Source organism: Podarcis cretensis (assembly GCF_951804945.1).
Source record: "Podarcis cretensis genome assembly, chromosome: 16".
Lineage (NCBI taxonomy): Eukaryota > Metazoa > Chordata > Lepidosauria > Squamata > Lacertidae > Podarcis > Podarcis cretensis.
The window spans coordinates 17,801,789-17,827,571 of record NC_137186.1 but is presented as its reverse complement, the minus strand read 5'-3'; the positions used below and the strand labels follow the sequence as shown (position 1 = coordinate 17,827,571).

Sequence of the window (25,783 nt, the reverse complement as noted above, 5' to 3'; positions counted from 1 at the left end):
CAGACACCGCACCCATTTAAAGCACATGACTTTCTCCCAAGCATCCTGGGAACAGTAGTTGTTAAGGGTGCTGGGAACTGTAGCTCTGCTGAGTAAAGTCTTGAGCGTTAAATATGAGTTGGGTGTGCCTTAAATATACATTACGGATCTGTCAAGGCTCAGAGTAACCAGAGGAAACTTGTTGCCCACAACAAAGATGGCAACCCTAGGCAATGGTCCTTCCTTATTGGCTAGAAAAAAATGAGCCAACCCCCGTTGGGGTTAGAAATTGAGAGCTGAAGGTAGCGCCCTTCACTAAGATGGCGGCCACCGGAAGTTAAAGAGACATTCCGCTCTCCCTCACACCGCACTCATGGCATTGCATAGCATAAGTGAATTTAAAAACAGTTCTCGCATAGCCTACCTGCACTAGACGTAAGTGCAGGTGACCAGGAGCTGTTCCAGGACGGCGCTGGCGAGAAGAGAAAGACCCGAGCCGCCATCTTCCCCCCGTCTTCCCTCCCCAAAATGGCGCCGGCGAGAAACGAAGGCCCGAGTCCCTTCCTAAGATGGTGCCTGTAAGAAAAAAAATGGCCGGATCCCTCCCTAAGATGGCGGCGGCCGGAAGCGGCGGCCTTTCCCCTCACATCGTTTCCAGCCGCGACGCCCCGGGTCCAGGAACCAAGCTCGGCAAGGCGGGGCTTGCGTCGCCTGCCGTGGTTGCCTCCCCGTCGAGCTGTATGGGCGGCGGCGGCGGCGGCGACGGAGAAGAGAGGCAGAGAGGACGGAAGAGAAAGGCTCCGCGGTGCGCATGCGCCGATCTCCATGGAGAGACAAGGGGGCGAGAGAGACGGAGGGGAGGCCAGGTAAACAGTCGCCCGCCCCCCAACCCCACCTCTGGCAAAGAAGCAGGAGGAGGAGGGGATAATTTGGGGGGCGTGCGGGGGACAGGATAGGGTTGGACGGTTGGAGGCTTCGTGGTGCGGGAGGCTGCGGGGGACAGCAATGAGGAGGGGCGCAGGATTGGGCCCGGGGATGGGGTGGACGGGTGGGTGTCTTTCTGGCCTCAGTTTCTCAAGGCGAGGCGGCTCTTCAGACGAGACTGGGCGGGGCTTCTCCCACAGCAGCTCCTCCCCATCTCCAGGCCTCTCCCGATATCTCTTGTTTTTTGGGACTTCACACGTGCCAGGCCGCTTTTATTATTATGGGCTCGTGGCCAGCTCGGTTGCACTTGGGGTTGTCAAGTGAGCCAAGTCAGTTTGTTTCGTTGGGGCTGCTCTGGGTGTGACTAACGTTTAAGTAAGCAAGCTATTATCACGACGGCTCTTATGATCACTACCGTCATGTTGTTGTGAGTTTCGTCGGCTCCAATCCGAAGGGTGACTAACGCTCGCTGCATGCTTTCTCTCTCTCTCGTTGTTATTATTTGCATTGGTCTGTTCTTGAGGGTGGCTATGGTTGAGTGCAGCCGAGTATTACTATTACTATTGCTGCTATTCCCATCAACAGTTTGATTGGGTCTATTCTGAATGTGACTAACGTTGGGTGCAAACTGGTGGTGGTGGTGGTGAATGCAGCACTGCGGACTCTGTTGTCCTTATCTCAGACCCTCCTTCAAGTGCTTCTCCCTCATGGGATGTCCAGAGGGTGGAATAGGGCTTTTCAGTGGTGGCTCCCTGCTTGTGGAATGCTCTCCCCAGGGCACCAGACAGAAATGTAACTTTTTTTACCTAGGCTTTTGGCCCTTAATTTGAGGGGTTCTAAATACTTGTGGCTTCTCTTAGTGGCACAAGATCCGTAAGGCCTGCCCTTTGTTTTGTATGGATGTGTTTTTTTATTATTATTATTTGGTTTGTTGTAAGAGGTTTTAATGTTTATACTGCGTTGTAACTCACTTTGGTGAGTAAAGAGTTAATAAATATAAATATTGTTTATTTTGTTAGCTGCACAACACAGCCCCTAAGTTACCCACAATCAGGTTTTAAAAACATACAAAATATTAGTGTTGCTATACTAATAACAACAGTGAGTAACAACGCATGTGGTGCTATATGATATTTATAACATTACAACAACACCTGTGTACTGTGTACAGTATCTTAGAGTTTCATTGGCAAAAATGAGTAGGCCCCTTCCCTCAAGGAGCTTACAAATTAGAGTGGAGCAGGAGTAAGAAAGGGATAGGAGCCAGGGGGGCATAGCTTGGGGGACAGGGCACCTGTTTTTCCACACAAAAGGTCCCTGGTTCACTTCCTGGTCAGTTAAAAGAAGGATTGGATAGCGGACTTCTCTCTACCTATCCTTGCTGCTGAAGAGAGTAGTGGGCTAGCACAGTGTTCTTCAATCTTAGGCCCCTAGATTTGGTTGGACTACGACCCATGATACCAATGGTCATTAGCCATTGGTCAGAAATGATGCATGCTGTAGTAAAACAACATCCTTGATAAAAGGCAGCTTCCTTCTTGTATGAACACAGGAAGGTATGCATCATTCAAGCTTGGTTGCCATTAGCTCAGAGGATCAAAGGAGTGGTGTGACTTTGTTGGTTGTTGCTTTCCTTGGAAAAGCTGTACGTCTAACCCCCACCTGTGTGATGCAGTGTAAGAAACTGGGATAGAAAAGCTTGGAGCCAAATGGCTTCTGGGACCTGGGTTGTTAATGCATGTTTAATTTAGTGTTTACAATAAAAAATATTGGTACCATACTTCAGTTTTCAAAACATTCTTTATTGTTAATATCCTTAACATATACTTTGAGGCTTCAAAGCACTTACATTTCAGTAATCCTTGAGTATCCGCCAGGCGCAAAAACCGTCACCCAGACGTTTTGAGGAGCTCACAAATGGAGAATCTTTAGGTGCAAAATACTCCTGGTGCCTTACTAATTTCGAACCCTGGTGTGATATGTATGGAGACTGATCCCTACACCACCCTGCCTTCCTTAAATATCTGTGTGAGTGTTTATATGCCCTCTGTAGGGGAGCATAAATGGGAAAGGTTGCTACCCTGATATGCTTACAATCTAAAACTTAAAAGTGATGATGGGGTGCAAGAGATGTGCTTCCGAGTTGTGGGGTTGTGTTGAATGCAGGTCTGAACCATGGTGCCATCACTGTAAATGACACTTCATGGAAATGCACATAATATTTAAAAACCCAAGGACTGGACGGGTCCCCACCTGAAGGACATTGCCAACTAGTAAGTGTTCATATGAGTGGTTAGAGCAATAAGACATTGTCTCCATTGGTTTCTCTTTTCCCTCCCCTCTGGTGCCCCGGGGAGGAAGTTTGTGATGCAAATTGATCCCTATAATTTAATGTACCTTCTCACAGTCTGCACTTGTGGGATGTCAGTAATCTCTATTACTGATTTATTTATACAGTACATGGGATGCCCATAGCTAAGTGGTAGAGCACAGCCCTCGTAGGGCTGGGAAAGACCTGTCTAAATTCTGCCACAGTGGGTGTAGAGCAGGATGAGTAAAAGCAAGTTCTTCTTTACAAAGCACATAGTTAAACTGTGGAACTCCCTCCCATAGGACACAGTGATGGCTACCAACTTGAGTAACTCCCTCCCATAGGACACAGTGATGGCTACCAACTTGAGTAACTCCCTCCCATAGGACACAGTGATGGCTACCAACTTGAGTAGCTTTAAAAGAGGATTGGAAAAATTTGTGCCACAGATACACATGTGGCAGTTATTTCCAGGTTAGGCTGCTGTAAGGTGCTCTACATGGGGCTACCCTTGAGAAAGGTCTGAAATTTGCAATTGGTGCCAGAAAATTAAGAGTGCTGCTGGAAACTTGGCTGCATGATACATCAGTTGCAATGCCTCCCAGTTTGTTGCCTGGCTCAGTACAAGGCACTGGTTTTTACCTTTAAATGCATCTCTACCCTGTGAACCAGCTTGCGGGGTGGTTTCTGCATCCCTGTGAGGCATGTGGAAACTAAGGACCTGGGATAGAGCATCTTCATCAGTGGTGCCCAGGCTGGACATTGGAAGATCCATCTTTCCACTTAAAGCTTTTTGCATTAAGGATGGCCAGATTTGTTTGGTGCTTCTGTTCTTAGAATTCTGAGCCGCCCAGGCAATTCCATAATAGTGGAAATAAATGAATATTACAGAGAGCTTTTTTAACCAAAAGCTAAAATATGAAAGCACTCTGGGGCATTGAAATTAGGGCAAAATTGCTTAGCTTTGGTAATAGCATTATTATTAGTGTGTGAGGAAATGAGGCAGCAGAACGATAGGCATCATCTTCATGAATCTGTGTTTTCCTTCCCAGGGTCTGGATGAAGCAGCTGTGAAGCAGTGGAAGACTAAAAACCCAGGCTCCAGTCTTCTGATGCATAGTAGAGTGAAGAAATGAAGGGGTGAGAGAGAGGACGCCTCTGAATATATTTTGCTTTGGGGGGGAGCAGTGTGGGGGTGGCTCTTAGTCTCAGGCCTGCTTGGGGGCTTCCTGGGGGTATCTTCTTTGCTTTAGGGTGCTAGCCACAGGGCTCTTCTTATGAGAGTGAGTGAATGTCTCCACAAGTTTCTGAGATAAATTCTGTTTGTAAACAATAGCAGGGCTGTTAGGCCTAGTGGCTGATAGTTCTCTTTTCCTCCTGCTCCCAGGATAGTTGCCCTGCCAGGGAGTCCAGCATCCTGGGGCCAAACAAAAGATTCTGGCGAGCCCACAAGCAGGCCTCCCCTCATTCATCCTCAGCCAAAAGGCATATTGCCTCTCTCCTTGAAGGATTGGACAGATTCATGGAGCATAAGGCTATAAATGGCTTCTAGCCAGGAAGGCTATGCTCTGCCTCCATGGTCAGAGCCATAGGAAGGAGGAGTGCTCTTGAGTTCAAGTCCTGCTTGCCTAACCTCCCTCACAGGGTTGTTGGAGGGATAAAGTGGGGTGGGGGGAGAACTACGTTCTCCACCTTGAGCTCCTTTGAGGAGAAGTGGGATATAAATGTAACAAATACATAAAATAAATTACGTTGCACTTTCTGATACTGTTTTTAAATGCTGTAAGCCCCCTTCAATCCCAACTTGGGAGCAAGGGGAGATATAAACACATTAAATAGCATTAGCCTCCAAGGTCTGGTGCATGTAGAGCAGGGTGTCTGCTGAAGGTCTCTTCTAAATAAGGGAACCCCTCCCTCCTTCTGTAGCCGCCCACCCTCAAGAAAGAAGCGGAAACGCGGGTGCACACAGCCCAAATACTATTTCAGGGCTCTCCTCATGTGCCTTCCATTTTTCTCTTTCTTGGCAGACAGCAGAAAGCGGTAGAGACGGAAGAGGGCACTGTGCAAATCCAGGAAGGTGAGCACCCAGCCACACCTGCTGCTCTTGCTTCCGGCCTCCCCACCCCCACCCCGCCCCATTGCCTCCCACTCCCAAAAAGCTAAACGGTGATCTGCTAGTGGAGATTCGCCTCCACTCCATTCTAATCTTCTGGAACAGTACTCTGGTGGTTGTGCGGGTGGATGGAGAATGTTCCTGCCTGGGCAACGCTTAATGATCAAATGTGTCCATCTCTCTTCCCTGGGCGGCATCCCCTTCCCTTCTTTCCTTAAGGGGCAGTGGCGACAGGCGAAGATCCCACCAGTGTGGCCATTGCTAGCATTCAATCAGCTGCCACCTTCCCTGATCCCAACATCAAATACGTCTTCCGGACAGAAAATGGGGGCACTCAGGTAAGACACTTATCGGATTCCCCTCGTGCCGCTGGTTTTGTTTCCTTTGGGGTGAGTTGGTGGGTGTGCAATATAGTGGCTCTGTTATTCCTTGACGGTCAGAGGCAGCAGTACCCCCACAGAAGCCACAAGAAGGGAGAATACCTTGTGCTTGTCTCCTGCTTACAGGTTTCTTCGCAAGCATCTGGTTGGCCACTGTAAGAACAGGATGTTGGACTAGATGGGCCATTGGCCTCATCCAGTACTGTTATTCTCATGTTCTTCCCTCTGTCTATTCTCTCTACGTCACCCCTAACTCAGCACACACACACCATCTCGTTTCCCAGCATTTCTGAAAAATAGACTAAAACAGTAGGCGTTCATAAAAATGGGGATGGGGTGCCTCTGCTGCCTCATCCAGTGTGTCCACAGACATTGTTAAAAAATGGGGGTCGTCTTATACATGGGGGTCATCTTCCCCCATTTTCATAAATTTGAGTCCCCCAAAATAGGGGTTGTGTTGTACACGGAAAAATACAGTACATTTGTAAGATCCCAGCCCCTCCTTCAGAATGCTTAGCATGGTGAGGATGTTTCTGCTTCCCTGCACAATTGGGAAGGGCCATAGCTCAGTGGTAGAGCATGTGCTTTGCATGCAGAAGGTCCCAGGTTCAATCCCTGGCTGCATCTGCAGGCAAGGTTGGGAAGGACCCTTGCCTGAAACTCTGAAGAGCTGCTGCTAGTCAGTTTAGGCAGTACAGCCGTATCTTGGTTGCTGAACGCCTTGGAACTCATATGTTTCGGCTCCCGAATGATCAAAAACTGGAAGTGATTGTTCCGGTTTCCGAAAGATTTTCAGAAGCTGAACATCCGGCGCGGCTTCCGAGGCTTCTGATTGGCTGCAGGATGCTCCTGCAGCCAATCAGAAGCCACGCCCTGCTTTTTGAACAGTTCCGGAGGTCGAACGGACTCCCGGAATGGATTCTGTTCGAGAACCAAGGTACGACTGTACTGAGTTACATGGACCAAATGTCATGACTCAGTGTAAGGCAACTTTCTAGCCCCCCCCCCCCCCCCCGCCTTGCAAGAAAGTAGCTAGGCTAGGCCAGGTAAAAGCATGTGTCAGTCAACCTCATGGTTCAGCAGGACTCTGAACCTGTGTTTTCTGGCTGGAGCTGATGTGGGTTTGGAGGGGGGCAGATTGGCAAAGGCTGTTCTCACCACTAGGCACTTGCTCTGTTAACAATGTCCCCCCTTTGCTCTTTTCACCAGCTGATGTACAGAGTGATTCAGGTAGCCGAGGGGCAGCTGGATGGGCAGACCGAGGGGACTGGGGCCATCAGCGGTTATCCTGCAACGCAGTCCATGACACAGGTGGGTTCTGCTGAGTCAGCGGAGGAAATGGTGACATTGCCAGTCTGCTCTATGCAGTCATCCTTTCTGGCTGAGCTGTTAGCTCTGCTCCTCTGGCCCCAGGTGGTTTGTGGCTGGTGAAACAGGCTCCTTGAGGCTTATGGGCAGGAGGTGGATATTCTGCAGGCACATTCACCCCAATTCTGCAGCTTGATTAACTTAGGTACGGCTGCATGTAGTTAGTGCATTTGCAGCATTCAGCATCTGCTAGTCAATACGTAGGGCCAAAGGGTGATTCCAAGTGGGGCTTAATTCATAAATGGGTTGTTGAGATCTTGCAAACAGGTCATTGGCAAGAGAAGTTTTTCTTCTTACTGGGTTTTCCCTGGAAATAGTATATCTGAACTAAAATAGGGGGTGGGGATACAGGCTGGCATATTTTCGCTGTTTATATTGTGTGGACTCTCAAAATCTTGCAGGCATGTGGCACCCCCAGACAAACAGAAAGAGCCCTCCTGGAAGCACCCAAAGAGTGACAAGGAATCCTTCTTAGCTCCTCCCCTTCCCATTGGCTTTTCCATAGCTCATAAGGACTAGAAGCTTGTTTCATAAAACCAGGCTGCTGAATATCAAATAACTGCCTCTGCCCCTCACTTCTTGCATCTAAGGTACCTTTGAAGGTATAAGCAGCTCAATCCAGGCAGTTGTGATGCTGTTGGGGTGTTTGTGAAGGGTATCACTGGATCACGTTCCTCAGTTTTGTTGAATTAATTCAACTAAATAAGTTTTAATTGGATTTTGGAAAACAAATGTACAATTAATCGCTACTGTTTTGAATTTTGTGTGTGTTATCTTCGCCAGTGGGTTGTCCAAACTTCTGTTTTGAATAATTCTTTTATAGAGTAGGATAGAGTGAGACTAGGGATGAGTTTATGAAACCAAGGGGGTGGTTGCCTGAGAAGATTTGGGAACCACTGTGCTAGACTGAAGGTTCTGAACCCTCCTGCGCCGATTTTGCACTTGTGCCTTGGGCTTCAATACAAAAGCAATGTAGGAAGAGCATCTCAAGGGAGGAGCATCCTGAGAGAATAACACCATTGTCTGTCTCTGCCTGAGATGGATACCTGCCCAAGTATTTGTTGAGGTAGATGTATCTGAAGGAGGCTCCTCTCTTCTCCTCCCCCCAGGCTGTCATCCAGGGCGCATTCACCAGCGAAGATGCCGTCGAGACAGAAGCTGCGACTACGGAGACGCACTACACGTACTACCCTGCCACTGCAGTGGCTGACACCAGCACGTCTGCCGGGGCAGGGACCACAGCCACAGCCGTGGTGACGACTCAGAACTCAGATGCCCTTCTTGGGCAAGCGACGCCAACTGGCACAGGTCAGTTGGGTTGGGCTACCTGCGAGACAACTAGAGCCTCCCCTCCCCTCCCCAGGAGCCTTCTGGCAAGTTCAACTTACTTAGCTCCTTCCCCTGGGAAATAGAGTTGCTCCCACCTCTGGGCTCGCTACAGATTTTCCATGTCAAGATGGAGCCGTTTTGGCCATCTCAGGTTGTTCAAATGAATTGGAACAATGTCGCGCATCTAAAACGGTTGTCGCAGAGCACGAGTGGTGAAGTTAGGAGTCTAGGTTACACAGGTTGGACACAGATTTCAGGAAACAAGCTCCCATTCCTACAGATCGGGGAAACCCAGTTTCAGATGTGAAGGTGCAACCCAGTCATTTTCATATCCTCACCACCACTGCTTCTCCCCCCCTTTAGAACTAGGGCAGCTTGGCCACCTGTTTGGTTTCATGGCAGTTCCTTCAGAGCTGTGCTGCTCTTCTCTACAACTCTGTCTTGTTTTGAATTGCACAGGGCAGTTTTTTGTCATGATGTCGCCACAGGAGGTTCTGCAAAGTGGGACACAGAGGTCCATCGCACCCAGGACACACCCTTACTCACCGTGAGTGCTCTCCTTCCGTCGCATGCCAGTCTCTAAAGTTCCTCTTTTATTTGGGGGTGGGGCACAGTTTCCTTGAGTGTCCAATGGCTTCCCAGCCTGGAAGGGGGGCTGCTGAGGGCCTCCTCCTGTCTCTGGAAATCTGAATGGGAAACCCAGTGCCAAATTGTGTTTTTGACTCCCTCAGGAAGTCTGAAGCTCCACGAACGACCCGAGATGAGAAACGTCGGGCGCAGCACAATGAAGGTGAGTGGGAACTGTTTTGCTAACGAATGTGATCCTTGAATTTAGCCACACTGTTCCATGAGGAGAGGTTGCTTGGAGTGCTGACTGCCTTGCAACCCTCTGTAGGAGGATCTTATTGCAGGGCGTACTGCAGCACTGCAATCTGTTCAGCATCTTGAAGGAGATTGGTCCACATCCCACCATTCTAGTATGCCAGTCATTCTTCCACCTCATGCTCAATTATTGTTTTGTTTGAATTCTTAGGTGGACCCTTGGCCTCATCCGGCAGGCTCTGTTTATGATGTTTATATTTCCATCTCTTCCAGTGGAGCGCAGGCGCAGGGACAAGATCAACAACTGGATTGTGCAGCTGTCTAAGATTATCCCTGACTGTTCCATGGAGAACACCAAGTCTGGGCAGGTAAGGGGGCTTGAACTGGCCTTCTGTTGGAGCAGAGACAGTCTGGGCCCAGTTTCAGAAAGGCCCCAGCAGGGTGCCAGCCCTTGACTTCAGCCCCACTCAGTGTCAGGTGCTGCATCTGTGAAGCTGCTTGCCATTCTAATTTCCACAGTGCCCTGGCATGATGCCATGTTGACTGCACCAGGGCTTTCTGGGTAATCTTAAAATGGTGGGCACATCACTGAGGCATCAAAAAGGCCAGAAGGGGCTCTGCCTGAGGGAGCTGACCTGAGCTCAGCACCTTCTCAAACATTCTACCTACCAAACTTCAAAATCTTGTATCCAGAACTCTGCTCTGCACATCAAGGAAATCGTTTATTTTGGCATTTAGTAACCCATGGTGGTGTCCATATCAAGCAGTCTGTTTGCATGTGCATGTATTAAAAAAACATATAGGTGCAAAACAGGAGCTGTTGGGTGAAGCAGCAGCCATCAGTTGCTTTGGATGCCTTGTAAAAGCAGACCTGTTTGCCCAGACTTTCCCTGACCCCAGAAAATTGGACCCTGTTTTGTGTTTTTCAATCCCTTTAATGCCTTTTAAAATTCCTTTTTACAAGCTTTGCTGCTGCTGCTGCTTTGTTTGTTTTGGGTTGCATTTTTTCTGTTAATTCTCTTGTTTTTCTGTTGTTCACAACTGAAAGCTTTTAAAAACATTAAGTGGTTTATAAGAGCTTTTGAATAGAATCTTTAAAAAATGATCCCAGGATCTGTCTTGTCACCCCCATCAGGAGGAGTCCCCTGCTTCCATCTTCACCTGGTCTAGGAATTGTTTGGTTCCCTGGAAACTGCCAAGGGTGTCTTTCCTCTCCCACACCTGCCTTAACTTGTGGCAGCACCTGGCAACAAAAGTTGTGCTGGTTTTAACATCTCTAAGCAGGAGGAGGCAGTTTTCCAGTCTTCAGGGAAACAGCACACTGGAATGGGTGGATGGGGGAGGGGTTTGAAGAGAGAAGGCAGCCATGAACTGCCGAGTGTTCCCACCTGAAGTGTCAGGGGCTGGTACTACCCTGGGGTCTCCCCCCTGGGCCCCCAGCTCAATCACTTGCTTTCACTGCAGAGCAAAGGAGGGATCCTCTCCAAAGCTTGTGACTACATCCAGGAGCTGCGGCAGAGCAACATTCGTCTCTCCGAGGAGCTGCAGGGCTTGGACCAGTTACAGATGGACAATGAGGTCTTGCGGCAGCAGGTAAGGCTGGCCAGAAGGGGAGCAGTAGTGGGGGAGCTCTTTTAGGGGATGGAACTGGCATGGCGGGGGCTCTTCCAGCAGAGTCTGCCTATTGCTTGCAGCGGTATGTATGTATGTAGGGACGCGGGTGGTGCTGTGGGTTAAACCACAGAGCCTAGGACTTGCCGATCAGAAGGTTGGCGGTTTGAATCCCCACAACGGGGTGAGCTCCCGTTGTTCGGTCCCAGCTCCTGCCAACCTAGCAGTTCGAAAGCATGTCAAAGTGCAAGTAGATAAATAGGTACCGCTCCGGCGGGAAGGTAAACGGCGTTTCCGTGCGCTGCTCTGGTTCGCCAGAAGCAGCTTAGTCATGCTGGCCACATGACCCGGAAGCTGTACGCTGGCTCCCTCGGCCAATAAAGCGAGATGAGCACCGCAACCCCAGAATCAGCCACGACTGGACTTAATTGTCAGGGGTCCCTTTACCTTTATGTATGTGTAGGAATATAGGAAGTTGCCTTGTGCAGAGAGAAACCACTGGTCTTTCTAGCTCAGTATTGTCTACACTGACTGGCAGCGATTTCTGGCAGGTGTCTCTCCCTAGAGATGCTTCTGGGCATTGAACTTGGGTCCTTCTCAATGCAGAGCAGCTACTCTCCACTGAGCTGCAGCCCTTCCCATAACATCTAGGGACATAGGAAGCTGCTATATACTGAGGCAAATCATTGGTCCATCTAGCTCAGTATTGCCTACACTGGATGGCAACAGCAGCTCTCAGGCTTTTGAGCCAGAGGATATTCCCAGCCCTGTCTGCAAATTGAACCTAGAGAGGAGTGGCAAACCAAGCTGATGGACTATGCCGTAATGGCAAAACTGACGGGAAAACTCAGAAACTAAGAGGACAAGAACTCTATAAGAGAATGGGGAAAATTTATAAGCTATTTAGGAGACCACTGTAAGCAGATGGAAACATTGGCAGGATTTTGATTTCCCTTCTAGCGTAACAATTACCATGGATAATATGGATTGATATAATAGAGTATAGAAGAATATGCAGTTTTAAATTTTCAAAATGGGACCCCGTGGAGAGGGTGGGGGGAAGTCCCGAAACTTGGAGGAATCTCTGTATATGGATATATATTTGGATTTTTATAACTTTGTACATGTAAAACCGAATAAAAATGCTTTTTTAAAAAATGATTTCTAATTGAACCTGGGACCTTCTGCATGCAAGGCAGGCACTCTGCCATGGAGCTGAGGCCCTTCCCTGCTTCCTTTCTCCCTCTGCAGGTTGAAGACCTGAAAAACAAGAACCTGATCCTGCGAGCGCAGCTGCGGCAGCACGGCGTGGAGGTCATCATCAAGGACAGCCACTGATAAGCCACCACTGACCAAGGGCCCTCCTCGCCCTCCTCCTCCTCCTCCGGCACAGCAGCCAACGGGGGTCCTGTGCCTCGCCGGTGCTTCCACGCCAGGCCCCCGTCCTTGTTGTACAGACCCAGTGAGCAGCGCTGTTGCTCCCGGGCCAGGGAGCTGGGCTGGGCTCAGCTCAGGACACTTGCCTCTGCCCAGCGCTCTTCCTCATGGCCCGGGACCTGGCTTGCCCCCTTGAGCTTAGACGCTGCCTCTCGACACAGTCCTCTGTCTTGATCTGACCCTAATCAGTTCCAGGGTCGTGACCTTTTCTCTCTTTCTTTCTCTCCTCCCTTTGAACAGCACCTCTCACCTGTGCGCTCGACACACCTCCCGCTGTGTCCGTGCATGCGATATTATGTAGACATGTTGCACGTCCCCCCTTTCTCCCTCGTGCCGCCTATAGGCCCTGCCTCCACAGCACTGCCCATCTCCGGGCACCTTACTCTTTGTGAGCGTGGAGAGCTGAGAGTCTTCCTTTCCCCCAACCCTACTTTATGGCTCTCCGGCCCAAACCAGCCAGTAGGAGGAACCCTTTACACCGCAGTGACAGCCTCACACGTGCCTCCCCTTCAAGGCTGGCCACCTAGTTCTGCCTCTGGGCTTCCACTCAAACAGCTGCAGGTCTGATGTGGCCCTCAAAACCCTCCCGAGAGTCTGGGCTTGCAGTGAAGACAAGCCTGCCACAGCCTCCCCCTTTCTTTGCTCCGCACCCTGGAAGGTGATTTAACTTTGCTCTCTTGCCATGGAAGCCGTTTGCCAAGGAGGTGAGTGTGGGCCAAGAGCAGCAGTAGCTGTCCTCCCATCTCAGGTGATTGGACAACTGGTTGGGGTGATGCTTCTCTCTCTTTTTTTGTTTTTCCCCTGGTTTTTTTTTTAAAAAAATAAGTCTCTGGATTAAAAAAAATAAAGTAATGGAAAAGCAGGGGGATGTTCTGTGTTCTGGCTAGCGGATGAGTGTCACGTCTCCTCTTGCAGCAGTGGAGAGGACATTGAGTTTGGTCCTGCCAAAATATGGGGCAGTACTGGTGACGCAGCTGGAGAGATCTCCTGCCTAGAGACCTGGCCTTGAACTGGTGGGTTGGGATATTGGAGAAGGATATTGACAAGTTGGCGCATTTGCGGAAGAGGGTGACCAAACTGATCAAGGTAACCAAGCCTTGTGAAGAATGGTCAAGGGAGTTTGGGGATGTTCTGCCAGAAGATGAGACTGAGAAGTGATGTGATAGCCATCTTCAAACATCCGAAGGGCTACCAGTTGGAATATGGAGGAAGTTTGTGTTCTGCTGCCACTGAGGACAGGACCAAACCAACTGATTCAAATGACAATAAAGATGATTCCGACTAAATTATCAGGAGGAACTTTCTGACTAAAAGAGCCGTTTGACAGTGGAACAAAGTCCTTCAAAAGGTGGTGGACTCTCCTACCCCCAAAGTTTTTTAACAGTGGTTGGATGGCAATCTGTCTTTAACTGCGGTTCCTGCATTGCAAGGGGTTGGACTAGACAACCCTTGGTTGTATGATCCACTACTAGGTCATGGTCTGAACCAAAGTGGTTGCAACAGTGTTGTTGTTGTTGTTGTTGTTGTTGTTATAACACCATACACCAGTGTGGTATAGTGGTTAGAGTGTTGGCCTAGAACCTTGGGAGGCCAGGGTTCAAATTTCCACTTGCCCATGAAACTTTCTGGGCCACCTTAAGCCTCACCGAACCTACTTCACAGGGTTCTTGTGGGGATCAAATGAGAGGGGGGAGCCATGTATACCACCTTTAAGCTCCTTAGGAAAAGGTGTGATATAAATGCAGTAAACAAATACATTTCCCAGCCCTAGCTGGAGAGGCCAGACATTGATTCTGGTTTCTTCTACATGCACAGCATGTGTCCTTCCACACATCCGTTCTCTACTCCAGGACACTAGCTAAGGACGTGGAAATTTCACACAACCCTTGCACCAAATTGTTGGAGATCAGAGCACAAGAAGTACTTGTGTGTGTGTGTGTTTGTGTCTTACGCTAATTATATTCTCACCCAGCATAATTTGGCTTGCCTAAAATGGGAGAACCATTACTTAGCGCTTCTGCAGATGCACCAACCCAGCTGATGCCGTTTCAGTGAGCCAAATAGTCAAAACAACTCAAATTGCAAGGTCTGGGGGATGATGATTGTTATTAAAGCACAGAATCCACACATAGCCCCAAACTTGTCAGATTATCTGGGGTAGGGATCCCCCCAGGGCAATTTCCAATCCCCGCCCCTAAAGTTCTGCCCCCTTGCTCAGGTGGAGTTTATCCATACGGAGGGTCATCCGTTGTGGGTGTTCCTAGACCAGGAATCCTCTGGGTTTTGGGAAAGGACCTGGCTGTTTCCCTTCCTCGCTTCCGGACGAAGACCTCTGCTCCTCAGAGAGGCTGTTGCTTCTCCATCTCCCCCAGGGCTGTCGTGGGCCACCTGGCAGTGTGGCTTGGCTGAGGTTCCCCTGCTCGGGCCTCCATTCTCGATGGGCATAGGTGGTGTTGGGAGTGGAGCTGGTGAAGATCCAGAGGGGCTTGGTGATGGGGCTGGCCGCAGGGTTGCCTCCAGAAGGACTCTTGACAACTATCAGGCGCCCCAACGTGAAGCTGTCTGTTCTGTGGAGCAACAGCCAAGGTTAGCCACATTTGAAACACTAGGGCTCAGTCTAGGGGGTTCCCCCAAAACTGTTTCACAAGCTTTATTCAGGTGGTCTGAAGAATGGCAAGAGCAGTTGCTGTTCCATAGTTCTTGGAACCTAGTGGACCGCTTAGAAGATGAGCAGGGTGAGATGCAGGAAGAGGCACTTCAAAAGGAGTGGAGAGGATTATCAGCTTGGAGGTGAGTGGTGCAGGCCTGAAGTTCTGGGGGAGAGGCACTTGAAAGGTGTGGAGGGGGTTTGAAAAGCTACAATTCCCAGAGAGGAATTCTGAGAATTGCAGTTCTGTGAGGGGAATGGGGGAGGGTCTCCTAACTGCTCAGCACTCAAACTATAGCTCGCAGAATTTTTTTTTTTGGGGGGGGTGGAGCCTTGATGGTTTAAAGTGGTTTTGTAGTGCTCTAAATGTATGGTACGAATGCGCCTTGTGTATAACACCCCAAGTGGTAGGTATTTCCTGGCTGCAATTCGGAGATCTGCAGTAATCCTGCTGCAAGGAGCATGCTAGCCCACACTGGCCCTTGCATCGATTTACCTGTGCTTTTTCCGTGCATTGTCCTGTTCCAGCTCTCTCTGCTTCTCCACGCTCTGATGGTGCAGCCACAACACCAGTGCAAAGAGCGTCATCAGCACCAGGCCCATGGTGAGCATGAGGCTGATCCCCACTGCAAGGGAGGTGGTGCCATGTGAGGCTGGAATACAGCAAAGGAAACGGGATGAGAGAATGGCCACTCACAATGCCCATCAGTCCCGTTATCCCTGCTGGCTGATGGGAATTGTAGTCAAGAACATTTAAAGGGCACCATGTTGGGGAAGGCTGGCTGAAGACGTCTGTCTTACCCCTAGCAACCACCAAGCCTAGTAGGGTTTCTAGATCTCGAGGAGGACAGAGTTAACAGTTGTACAGAAGAGGTAAATGGGAATGGTCCTAAACTCTGGGAGAATGGAACTTACCCACCTTATTGCAGGAAAAAGATGGGGGCCTTTGGATAGCGGCAGCAGAGCTTGAACTGAGAGCCTGTCTGATCCATAGCTCTGTCTGCAATCTTAACTCCACTTACCTGTGCAGAGCTAACACCTGGGATGCATATTTTTAGGACCTATTCCAAATGGCTTTTAAGAATTGTGTTTAAATTGTCGTCACCCACCCCAGGTTGAGAAGGACGCGGGTGGCGCCGTGGGTTAAACCACAGAGCCTAGGACTTGCCGATCAGAAGGTTGGCGGTTTGAATCCCCGCAACGGGGTGAGCTCCCGTTGTTCGGTCCCAGCTCCTGCCAACCTAGCAGTTCGAAAGCATGTCAAAGTGCAAGTAGATAAATAGGTACCGCTCCGGCGGGAAGGTAAACGGCGTTTCCGTGCGCTGCTCTGGTTCGCCAGAAGCGGCTTAGTCATGCTGGCCACGTGACCCGGAAGCTGTACGCCGGCTCCCTCGGCCAATAAAGTGAGATGAGCGCCGCAACCCCCGAGTCGGTCACGACTGGACCTAATGGTCAGCGGTCCCTTTACCTTTACCTTTATCCCAGGTTGAAGCACAGGTAATAAATTGTAATAACAACACCAGCAATAGTTAATAATAATATAGGAAAGTACATCAGGCGAGAAGGCCTAGGCATATTCAAAGATGGACGCCCTGGTACAATGAAGCCATGCCATGTGAATCTTCTGGATCTGCAGCTGAGGACACCAGCTTAGACCCTTTCCAGACAATGGCGATACTCACTGACGTGAACACGCAGCTCCAGGACGCAGGAGGTGGAGCCCAGCATGTTGGAGGCTGTGCAGCGGTAAAGGCCCGAGGCCTGCGTCGTCAGGTTTTGCAAGGTCAGGAGGGCACGTTTGCCATCTGCCCAACGAGAGGGCCGGAGCCGGAGGAGAAAGGGGAAATTAGCAATGGGAAGTAACTCCTCCCCTCTCCAACTCCCAATCACAATCAGCATAGGACCCTCATCTGTATTACATGAATGTGAACAGGAGCTGACCTGCCACTGCATCCCCTTAGGAGAATTCTTCAAAGCTTGGCTGAGATGGATGGATGTCTAAAAATGGCAACAGATGCATTCTTGTTCCCAGAATAATGAGGCAGTTGGAAATTTGTGTGTATGTATGTATTAAGAGCAAGGGAGGATCTGTAGCCTAGACGTCCTTCCTTGGATTCAGGACTTTTGGATATTTCGTCTTCCAAATCAGGCTTCCTTAGCTTGCTGCCCTCCTGATGCTTTATAGATTAAAATTCCCATCAACCCCAGCTGGCATGGTCAGTGGTGGGGGTGTATGGGAGCTGCCATACAAAATCCCTGTGTGGTACTGCTCTAAATTGATTTTTAATAGAGTTAGACAACTAATAGTCATTACAACAACAAAAATATCGTTATAGGTTTGGGGTGGGGGATGTGGTCTGTTTGGATGACTCCCTTGGTCCCTTCTAAGCCTGTGATCCGAGATCCAGTAATGCTTGGAAGCTAATAGCTGCTGACTAACCAATACCAGATTCCGTTTTTTTAAGGATATTTGCCTAGGCTAGCCAGTTAAATGCTGCCATTTACCATATCAAAGAGACAAATGGGGGGGGGGGGGTCTTTTCCCAACTCACCTGGCTGGATACCACATCATCCTAGAATGGAGAACAGTATCTTCCCCATTCCTTATTAAAATTTTGGTCTTCCTGATTAATATTGGCCCAGAGATGGAAAGAAGTCCCAACCAGAGAAGAATGACAAATTAACTTGATGGATTATGCCGAAATGGCTAAAATGACCAGAAGAATCAGAAATTGGGGAGACCAAAATTTTAATAAAGAATGGGGGAAAGATATATTTTATCTTATAAACCATTGCAAACAGCTAAAATATTGTAGTTTAATGGTGAATTTTGAACACAATGGAGAGGTAAAAGATTTGGATTATTATAAAAGATGCAGGAGGAAATTATTAACAACAGAACCCACAAAGGGGAGGAGGGAAGTCCAGGAGATTCTTTGGAATCTTGTTTTTATGTTGGATATGTGATTGTAAAATTTTAATCTGAAAAACAACAACAACAAAAAAGAGAGAGAGAAAAGAATGGGGAACAATAAACCAAGAAAAAGGGTCTGAGTTTGAGAGAGCTGTGTGCAAGAGTTTGGGGCTGATGACGGAAGCTGGAGACTCAGAGGTTTGTGCTCTGTGCTGTACTTGGGGGCTCCCCTGGAAACCTAATGGGGAAGCAAGATTTGTTGGGGTGTTGATGCTGCGAGTCCCTCCCTCCTACGATGGGGTTTGCAGATATGTGTGAAGAAAACCATGCAGCTTAAAGATACCACCATCTCTCTTCTTTCCAAGGAAACTGAACCCTGGGTACACACAGGAACCCCCCTGGAGAGTCTTGCAGCCTGGCCGTTAGGGTGCATGCAACAATATATGACATCCCTTCACAAACCTTCAATCAAATAAAAGGCCTCCCATCATTTTGCTGCTTGCCCTACTGGCACTGGGACCAGCAGCTGTCTCAGGCTGAACGCTGCCTCTCTCGGCTTCTTGTTACCTTCATAGCTCATCATCAGAGGTTGCGCATGAGGTGGGATCTTCTCCCAGGTGAACGTGGGGGTGGGCATCCCTTCATCCACGGTGCACGAGAACTGGAGGCTTCCGCCCTCCTCGCCGTCGCCCTCGCTGGAGCACCTGGGACGAGAGGGAGGCACTGGGGGAGGGACACAGAAGAAGAGGAAGTCCAGTTCAGACCCACAAGCCACATTTCTTGAGAAGATATTTCTGCACACTTTTTAAATACACAGATATTTTTAAGATGACAATAATGAAGTTTTTTCAAATGAAGATGATGTAGAGGCCTAGCAATATTTAGAAATAAAAGGTAATGAAAACCAAATGTTTGATATGCTAACCAGAATAAAAACCCAAAGTAATATTACAGATGGCACACATATCGCTTGCTTTTGTTTTGAAATTCGTTATCTAAACATTAACCAGCCATTACCATTTTTCAATTGATTTGTTCATTTTGATAACTTGTAGGAAGATGCTGGCTTGATCAGGAGCTGTAGTATCTGACTATTTTTCTTAACCAACCTGTGATTTGGGAGTGAGGAGTTGAGCAAATTCTAGCAATGGCAAGTAAATTAAATAATAAATTGGTATTAACGGTTTACAGCTCAGGTGTCCCATAAGAATTTTCTTTGAATTTGGTTGGTTGGGAAAAAATTTATCCTGTTACTTCTTTAATTTTGTCTAAAGTATATAAATTAACATCTGCATGAGTAGAATTACTGTACATCTCTGGCATTTACTACTGGCATTGGGATAAATCAGGCTTCCTCAGCCTCGGCCCTCCAGATGTTTTTGGCCTACCACTCCCATGATCCCTATCTAGCATGACCAGTGGTCAGGCATGATGGGAGTTGTAGTCTCAAAACATCTGGAGGGCCGAGGAAGCCTGTGATAGATCTTGTGAAATCTGCAAGGGCTAAGACACCACGGAAATATATTATGAAGATATATTGTCTTGCAAATGCCTACATATTAGTGCGGTGCTGCCTGGTGCACATTGGCACTGCAGGGCGGTGGGAGCAAGGCCAGAAAGCAAGGAGACCAATGGTAGATGGAGCCAACTGAGGCCGCATTCATGCCATACATTTAAAGCACTGTGATACCACTTTAAACAGTCATATCTTCCCCCAGTGAATCTTGGGAGCTATAGTTTGTTGAGAGTGCTGACAGTTGCGAGCAGATCCCTATTCCCCTCACAGAGCTACAGTTCCCAGAGTTCCCTGTGAGGAGGGGTTGATTGTTAAACCACAACTCTTAGCACCTTTAACAAACTATTCTTCTCAGGATTCTTTGGGGGAAAGCACGTGGTCTAATTTGAGTTTTATCTACAAGGGCAACACTGAAACAACAGAGGAAGAAGCAAATGCCCAGAGGCACCCACTGGGCTGGCTATGAGAAAGAGGGCAGGTGGGTTTGGAGGACCAAAGCTTGGTGCATTGCCCTAATGGACCAACTGAATTTGTCCCTTGGGTACATTCTTAAACAGCCAAGTCCAAGCATCTTCAGGGACCAGTTAATTTATAACATATTCCCATTTCTTTTTAGAGGGAGGTATTCTAGCATCACGATTAGCTACCCAGGTATAAATTTCACCAAAAGGTTTTCTTGAACAGGGTCAGGTGATTCATCATTAGATTTAGATTAACTGACATCCATGGCAGAACCGACATAGCACGGTTGCTCCCCACATCTGAGACGCTTAGCTCCCAGTACGTTTCTGAGCACAATTTAAAGTGCTGGTGCTGACCTTGAAAGCCCTAAAGGGCCTTGGCCCAGTATACCTGAAGGAGAATCTCCACCCCCATCATTGGACACTGAGGTCCAGATCTGAGGGCCTTCTGGCGGTTCCCTCACTGCGAGAAGCGAAGTTACAGGGAACCAGGCAGAGGGCCTTCTCAGTAGTGCCCCCCCCCCCCCGTGGAACACCTTCCTATCTGATGACAAGGAAATAAACAACTATCGGACTTTTAGAAGATACCTGAAGGCAGGCCTGTATTGGGGAAACTTTAATGTCTGATGTTTTACCATTTTTTATGCGCTGTAAGGCGCCCAGAGTGGCTGGGGAAACCCAGCCAGATGGGCGGGGTATAAATAATACAGTTGTTGTTGTTGTTGTTGTTTATGGAAAGAGACAAGCCTAGCCTCATGCTTGTGAAGGAGCTGAGAGTAAGGATGTGGGAGCAGCCATACCAAACACAGTGAGCTGGATGACTCCGATGTTGGGCGTGGCAGCATCTGGCGGGTTCATTACACTGCACTGGTACCTGCCGCTGTCCGAGCTCCGTGTGTCGTTCAGGATGATGGTGGCGCTCTTGGTGGGTGAGAAAGCAAAGCCCACCCGGCCTGTGTAGTGGGAGATGCTCTCCACCACCTCGCCTTGCTCGTAGGCAAGGACCTGCAGAGCAGAGGGAGGTCAAGTGAGATGACAGGCCAAGGATGCTCAGAGCGAGAGAAGAGAGTAAAGTTAAGAGGACAGTACATTGAGGCAGTTTCAAGGTGGGCAGGTGAGTGAAAGTCTAGATTCTCCGTTTGGTTATGCTGGGCCTTGGCTTTCTTGGGCATCTGTTAGAGGACTTGAACTACCTTTTGTTCAGGATGTTGCTTGTCAATCGATAGCCAGGTCAGGAGCATCCCAGACCCTGAGATTTTATGGCCCAAACCTGAGAGCTAGGGTGGCACCTGGTGATTCTGCACTCCCTCCCACCACTGAACCCTGGAGACGGAGGTTAATTGGGAGAGGCAAGGAGGGAAGACCCTGGAGAGCCCGTGCAGAAATTTTCAGCTGGCTCCTACCAAGCTGAAGCTTGCAAGCTGCATGCATAGTCTTCCGAATAATTTAAAAAGTGTTTTTTTTTAAGGCACTGTTGCCCACCTGGAGATTCAAGCCGTCCCACCTGAAGGGGGCTAGGCAAACCTGGAGATTTCAGGTCAGGTCTGGCAACCCTACTAAGGCTGATTGGCAGATCTTTCATCAAAGGGGACCTAATGGTTAGGAAACAGTTGGCATTTTCTCTGGAGAGTGATTTGAATGTCTCAGGTTGGAAGAGGCAGTTTTGGGACAGAAACAGGGAAAGAAATCCAGAGGCTGGAAGAGCATCTTGGAGATACTGATCCTGCTATCTGGAGATGAGATGTGTATGTGAGACAGAATATCTCCTACTTTGGAGGAATGCATAAATACTGCAAAATACTGGCTAGGAATAACTTGTGGTCCCAAGCATCTGGAGAGCTTAAGGTTGGCACGTGCTGCTGTAACCACTAGATGACGCTGCCTCTCCTTTTGGCACAATGAGAAATATAGTTCTAATATTCCAAGGGCCACCATCAGCCTCAGGCCATCATGGCGAGATTCAAGTCTTTGCCCTCAAAGATGTATGTTAGAAAAATATCACAGGCACCTGAAACCTCAGAGCAGAAGCACTGCAAATTCCAAAAGGGGTGAGTTGGGGAAAGACCCCCCCCCCAGCTTGATCTCACCTGCTGAGGGCGGTTGGGGTCTGCAGATGGAATGATGGTCCATATGATATTGAGGTGGTTCAAGGGTGCTGTGGTGCGGAAAGAGCACGGCAAGAGGGCACTCCCTCCCTGTACAACCTGGATGCTATCAGCCACCACAGAGACCTTCACAGCCCCTGAGACTGAGAGAGGGAGAGAAGGAGGGTCAGGGATGCTCAGAAATGACCTTTCCACTGCCCCTGGGCCTTGCTGGCTTTTTGAATGTCTTGGATAGAAGGCTAGACCACACAAGGCTTGATCTGACATATATCCCTCTCTCGTAACAATAGAACTCATGGACATCCAATGAAGCTGAATATTGGAAGATTCCGCACGGACAAAAGAAAGTCCTTCTACACGCAGCACATTGTTAAACTGTGGAACTCCCTGGAACAAGAAGGCAGCAATGGTCACTGACTCGGATGGCTTTAAAAGAGGATGGGACAAACTGACAGAGAAGGCCATCGATAGCTACTAGCCATGATGAAGAGACTATGCTCGGGTCCTCCTTGAAAGTTTCCCACTGCAAGAACAGGATGCTGGCCTGGAAGGGCGGCTGGTTGGATCCAGCACCTTCATCTTACGTTCTTACGATTCAGCAAGGCTCTTTTAAAGCTATTAAGCAGCCTTCGCCAACCTGGTGCCCTTTGGGTTTGGGGCATGCCGGTCGGGGCTAATGGTCATTCTGGTTCTAACAACATCGGTTCTAACAACATCGGAAGAACATCTGGCTGGCAAATATTGTGTTTAAAGATCTGGAATTCACACCACTCTCAACTTTGTACATTTAAAGATTATTATTCCCCCGCCTTTTCCCCTCCTTTTTTCTCGTGGCTCAATTTAGTAGTCATTAGTTCCTGCAAGAAAAGAGACTTATTAGGGACAAGGCCTATAACTGGATGTTATAAAGGGACAGCAGTGGGGCACCTCTGGTCTTCCAGATGTTGTTGGACATACTGGGCACAACCCCCCCCCCAAAACTTTTGGGACCGTAGCATCACAGTGGAAGACCCACAGGCGAAGCCAATGGGGGGAAAATGAAAGTAGATTTTTAAAAAATGACAGTGGGGAGCTCCTTGGGGGCAATAGAATGCTTTTTTGGGGAGAGGGCAGATACAGCTCATTCCTTTCTCTTGAAGACCCACTCTAGAGATGGTGCCAAGGGGAGTCTGGGTTGGAATGAGCCATGGGAGGCTCTGTTCCTGACCTTTTCACTTCCTTTCTCCAAAGGCCTGAGCACTGAGCGGCTGGATGGGAGGTGGGGGCGGTATCTTTTTCCTGAACAATGGGCCTGTGTGTCCCACTCCCAAGGGACCTCTCTCTTTTTGCCTCTCCTTCCCCCAGGCGAAGTGCAAAGGCATTGCAGTGAATGGGAACTGTCCCCGGGTTGAATTCTCAGGCTAGATAATTAATTGGAGCTGCCTGAAACAGTGACATCTCCTCAAGGTAATTGGTGATAATTGAGAAGGACCCGGTGATGTCATGGGACGTGCCTGAGAGACAGCGGTGAGAGCCTTTGGGTGCTGAGGCAGCTTCCATTCCCCCCCTCCCCCATCTCTGAGCAACCTGTTTGCAAAGATAACAGTTGATACCAGTTCCTCGTGTGCAACTTCCTATCACCCTAACCCCACAGACCCTCCTGGGTGCTGAAATCAGCAGAGGGGGCCCTCTTGGTAGTTCTACCACCCTCATATGCTCAGGGGGTGGGGGTGGCTCAAGCAGAGAGAGCCTTCTCTGTGGTGGCCCCTACGCTGTGTGTGGCACCTTCACAGCTTTCAACAAATGGATTCTGAGTGTGTGTGAGGAAAAACCCCACCAGTCACAACAACCAGTTGTTTCTCTATGACCATGCTGTTGGTAAAAATAAGGGGTGTAGGTTGGGTTGGGGCCACAGTGGCAGGGATGGGCCTTTTTAACAAACCATTATTGTTTTACTGTTATCCCAATAGGGAAAGCTGCTAATTGGTATGGATGAAGAAGCAAGATTTCCATAGGGTAAAGGCTTAACCCTGAATTTTCTCAGTACTGTGGCCCTGATCCAAATCTGCCACCCTTTATTTTTTTAAAAAATGCTATCAGGACTACCTTGGCTGTAAGCCAGCCCCCAGCCCAAACACTGTAAAATCTGCAAGCAAGACAGGCAGACTGAGGTGGTACCCACCAGACCATTTATTTTAAGCACTCTTATTCCACAATATTGCATTTAAGCATTTATTTATTCATTTAATTACGCCCTGCCTTTTCACCAGGACTCAAGGCAACTCATGGGGGGTGGGGAACCCACACAGATAAAACCCCCATAGCTAAAAACATAAAAGCTTATAGCTGAAAAGTAATGGAACTATGATTCCAACAGTGTAAAAAAAAAAAAATCTATTAAAATACAGACCCGGGGGTGGGGGGAGGAGAAATAGTACAACATGCTATTAACAGTCATGGCTTCCCCCTAAGATTCCTGGGAACCAGAGTATGTTAAGGGGCTGCTGACCTTTCAGACCTATAGTTCTTAGTTTGTACTTGACCCAAGCAGAATGGACGGGGACCCCAAAAATATTCACCGCTTGGTCTGCCTGCCCAGTTTGGTTTGTTCTCCCAGTGAGGCTGTTTCTCTTCCCCCTGAACCCCTGGAAAGAAAAAACACACCTCCCTTGTTTTGCACCATCCCTGTTGCCTGGTACCTGTTACGCAGCCAAGGAGAATCCACCAGACAGGTAGAGCTCTGGGCCAGGGCTGGCCTCTGCCCTTCTTTCCAGGGCTCATTGCTCTGCAGCGGTCAGCTCAGTCCACCAGCGCAGCTCATTTGGTGCCTTCTGCCAGCCTGAAACCCTTGAAACACCCTCCTCCCCCCACAGCTCATCCCTTTTCTCTCTCTCTCTCTCCCCCCCCCCCTTTTCTCTATTTGCCTATCCCTCTTTGGCTGGAGTCTCAAAACCTGCTTAGTCTGCCTGGGCTATCCCTCCAATGGCATCTGACAGGAATTTAAAATGTAGGCTCCTTGGTGTAACTTAGGTGTATACTTCTGGCATGGTGCTTTTTTTAAAAAAAAAAAGGACCAAAGGATTATATTTTGTTATTTCAAAACTTTTATATACCACTTGATTGAATAAAACAACAACCCCAACAGCTCTCTAATACAGTTTACGGAAATAAAAAAACGAAATTATCAGTAGAAACAGCTATGTGAAACATTAAATAAAAAAGCAATTAAAACCAGCGGCAAACTAAAAACAGGTTAAAGTGCATGTCAACCGTCTATGTATCTGGGCACATTTGCCTTAACAAAAGTGCTTTAATCAGGGGGCCGAAAATAGTATTTTGACAGCACTCTTCTGATGTCAGCAGACAGGGGATTCCAAAGTTTGAGTGCTGTCATGCTAAAAATTCACTTTCTTACTTGATTTTTTATAGGGCTGGCATATGTCCAGTTCCTTCCAGACATTACCAGGATTTCAAAGGCAGGAGGAAAAAGCTCAACATTTTTGTGGTCTTGGTTTTTACTTCTTGAAATATGGCAACCCTAATTTCATACAAATGCAGAATATTAGGTTCTGCAGTCATGCTGCTGGAAAAGGATAACAGTTCTGGAGGGATAGTTGGTGCTAGTCTGCAGCAACTGCAAAAAACGGGAGGGGGTAGATTTTGTGTCACCTGAAAGCATATTTATCATGGCATAAACCTGCCTTTCTGAGCCCCGGCCACCATGCCCACAAATCCTTAGAATTTGTGGGCATGGTGTCATAGATTAACCCAGCTCCCCTGGAAGGGCTATTGCTCAGGGATAGAGCATCTGTTTTGCATGCAAAAGGTCCCATGTTCAGTCCCTGGCATCTTGAGGTGGAGATGATACCTGTCTGAAACCATTAAAA

General features: G+C 48.5%; 2 protein-coding genes across 4 annotated transcripts; one reads left to right on the top strand and one right to left on the bottom strand.

Moving 5' to 3' along the window:
• The first annotated feature begins 626 nt into the window (after positions 1-626).
• USF1 (upstream transcription factor 1) lies at positions 627-13,136 on the top strand. Of its 3 annotated transcripts, none has more exons than XM_079956236.1 (11): positions 627-845; positions 4,267-4,354; positions 5,242-5,291; positions 5,553-5,665; positions 6,917-7,018; positions 8,185-8,383; positions 8,864-8,951; positions 9,136-9,194; positions 9,500-9,594; positions 10,691-10,819; positions 12,089-13,136. In XM_079956236.1, exons 2-11 carry the CDS (start codon positions 4,347-4,349, stop codon positions 12,173-12,175), a joined length of 930 nt encoding a protein of 309 aa, XP_079812362.1. In that variant the 5' UTR covers positions 627-845; positions 4,267-4,346; the 3' UTR covers positions 12,176-13,136. The 3 variants fall into 3 exon arrangements, with proteins under 3 accessions (XP_079812362.1, XP_079812360.1, XP_079812361.1); XM_079956234.1 differs by having other exon boundaries at positions 5,547-5,665; XM_079956235.1 differs by lacking the exon at positions 627-845 and adding an exon at positions 3,153-3,176 and having other exon boundaries at positions 5,547-5,665.
• Positions 13,137-13,974: 838 nt separating this feature from the next.
• Positions 13,975-24,729, bottom strand: LOC307205467 (immunoglobulin superfamily member 11-like). Its single transcript, XM_079957855.1, has 7 exons — positions 24,596-24,729; positions 21,900-22,060; positions 20,613-20,817; positions 18,403-18,558; positions 16,604-16,726; positions 15,418-15,574; positions 13,975-14,841 (listed from the first exon to the last, which is right to left on the bottom strand). The coding sequence occupies exons 1-7, from the start codon at positions 24,675-24,677 to the stop codon at positions 14,535-14,537; spliced, it is 1,191 nt and encodes a 396-aa protein (XP_079813981.1). The 5' UTR covers positions 24,678-24,729; the 3' UTR covers positions 13,975-14,534.
• Positions 24,730-25,783: the final 1,054 nt, after the last annotated feature.